Raw genomic sequence first — 2536 nt, 5'->3', positions numbered from 1 at the left:
CCATTATCTTTCAAAATTCGTGGTGATCGGGACAGGTTGAGGACAATTGGAAAAAGGCAAATATAGTGCCCATCTTTAAAAAAGTGAAGGAGAAACTGGTGAACTACAGACCAGTCAGCCTCACCTGAAAAAAACATGGGGCAGGTCCTCAAGGAATCTATTTTGAAGCACTTGGAGGAGGTGGAAGTTAATCAGGAACAGTCAGCATGGATTCACAAAAGGCAAGTCATGCCTCACCAACCTCATAAACTTCTATGATGAGATAACTGGAGCTGCCGATATGGGGAAAGTGGTCCTTAAGTGTCCTTAAGTGACTTGCCACAAGATGTCAAACACGTTTATATAAGAGATTAGTAGATTTATTATTATTTTAATTTTCTTTCTTTTATGTAGGAATTAGAAACACTGCTCCTGTCAGCTAATTGCCAAGTTATCTGCCAAAACCCTAGAATTTTCAAGTGCCTAAGTACCCCCGGGGATCACAGTTAAAGTTGCCTCCTCCCCACCAAAATCTGAAATGAAGTCCCTGCAGCAAGGTATAGTGAGGTGGAGACAATCCAGCAACTGATGGGGCGGGGGAAGAAGATGAGCGACCCATGGGAAGAGATGGGGTGGTGGGCAGAGCTTCAAAGTCCAGTTACCAGCAATTAGATGTGTGGCCACCCTATGAGTTAATGTGTTGTACACAGACTCATTTCCTAGTTTGTCAGTCTGACACAGAATAGTGTGGTCAGGAAAGGATTGAATGTCACTTGTACTGTACAAACAGTGATTCAGGGAAGGGGGCCCAACACCTTGTCACCAGCCAGCTCTGCACGGAGCTCAGACTGAGAACAGAGCACCAGCAGAAAACTTTAGGTCCCTTTATGAGAAAAGAAACAGAGTAGCCTGTCCCGGATCTGTCTGGTCCTCACCCCGTAGATGATGGGGTTTAGCATTGGGGGCACCAGGAAGGTCACATTGGCCATGAGAACATGGAAATGCAGGGCCATATTGTGGCCGAACCGCTGAGTGAGGAAGGAGAAGAGAGCTGGGATGTAAAAGGCTAAAATGGCACAGAGGTGGGAGCTGCAGGTTCCCAAACTCTTAAGTTGGGTGTCCTTTGTGGGGAGGCTGAAGATGGCCCTGAGGATTTGGATATAGGACACAGTGATAAAAAACACATCAAGACCAGTCACAAGGAATACCACAGAGAGGCCATAGTAACTACTGATGCGGATGTCAGTGCAGGCCAGTTTCACCACAGCCATGTGCTCGCAGTATGCGTGGGGGATGATGTTGGTTCTGCAATATGTCCACCTCCTCGCCAGGAAGGGAGTGGGCAGTACGAGTATGCTGCCACGCAACACCACGGCCAGGCCAATCTTGGCCACCACGGGGTTTGTCAGGATGGTGGAATGTCTCAGGGGGTCACAGATGGCCACGTAGCGATCAAAAGCCATAGCCACAAGAATCCCAGATGCCATCGTTGAGAAGCAGTGAATGAAGTACATTTGGGTGAGGCAGGCACTGAAATCGATCTCCCTGGAATTGAACCAGAAGATGCTCAGTGTTTTGGGCAGGATGGATGTAGACAGGACCAGGTCGCTGATGGCCAGCATGAAGAGGAAATAGTACATGGGCCCATGGAGGCTCGGCTCCATCTTCACAATGAATAGGATGGTGAAGTTCCCCATGATGGCTATGGCGTACATGGTGCAGAAGGGGATGGAGATCCAGACATGGGCTGCCTCCAGGCCAGGAATGCCCAGCAGGATGAAGGTGGAGGGGTTGGTGAAGTCGGTTGTGTTGGAATGTGACATGGAGTAGGGAAGAAGGTGTCCAACTCTGAGGCAGAACGGTGTCTCCTGCATGTACCATACGTTCCCCTGACTTTCTGTATGTGCCCAGGCTCCTGGGGGATGGTTGCAGGAAATATTCCTGGATGGAGAGACAATGTTAATATGAGACACTACATGAACTACTGGAGGTGTTCTCATGGGTGAAGCAGATTTGTCACTCTTCACACACAGAGAAATGGTGTTTTCACACTTTAGGGAAATGAATTACGAACAACTGACCCTATTAATGCCTATTCCATATATTGTTGTGCTCTATGCATCAATAATTCTTACACGCTGTGGTGTGGGTAACATTATTAGGCATCAGCAGGAAATGCAATGAGACCCAGGCTAGAGGGCATCTGCTGTAGGGATTTTCCCATTCCCACAGTTGCTCAAAATCTGAGAGTGAAAAAAATCCAAACCTTTGCCAAGACATGTGCCGGGGAAAACATCCCAACTGCTACAGACCACTGGGGCAAAAAAACCCTGTGCATCATTGATAGCAGCTCCATGGAAACACTTGCTCATTCACAGCAATGACTAAAACAAAGACAATGTTCAAATGTGAAAGGAATGGGGTGGAGAATAACCTGCACTAGGTATGCACTCAGGTTTGGTCACCCAGTCTCTATGAAAAACAGAGCAAATAAAAAGGGGGGTTCCAAGACAGGATATGAGAATGGGGGAGGTTGCCATATGTGGACAGAATGAAA

At 47.6% G+C, this 2536-nt stretch overlaps 1 protein-coding gene across 1 annotated transcript; it reads right to left on the bottom strand.

The window, feature by feature from the left end:
* Positions 1 to 854: 854 nt before the first annotated feature.
* On the bottom strand, positions 855 to 1853 carry LOC119565133 (olfactory receptor 52R1-like). The gene has a single exon (XM_037889557.2). It carries the CDS (start codon positions 1851 to 1853, stop codon positions 855 to 857), a length of 999 nt encoding a protein of 332 aa, XP_037745485.2.
* Positions 1854 to 2536: the final 683 nt, after the last annotated feature.

The sequence above is a fragment of the Chelonia mydas genome, chromosome 1 (genome assembly GCF_015237465.2).
Source record: "Chelonia mydas isolate rCheMyd1 chromosome 1, rCheMyd1.pri.v2, whole genome shotgun sequence".
NCBI lineage: Eukaryota > Metazoa > Chordata > Testudines > Cheloniidae > Chelonia > Chelonia mydas.
This window is presented reverse-complemented; position numbering and strand designations above follow the sequence as displayed.

Excerpts from the sequence above, each read along its gene's own strand:
- LOC119565133 (XM_037889557.2), bottom strand. The coding sequence starts at position 1,853 with ATGCAGGAGACACCGTTCTGCCTCAGAGTTGGACACCTTCTTCCCTAC.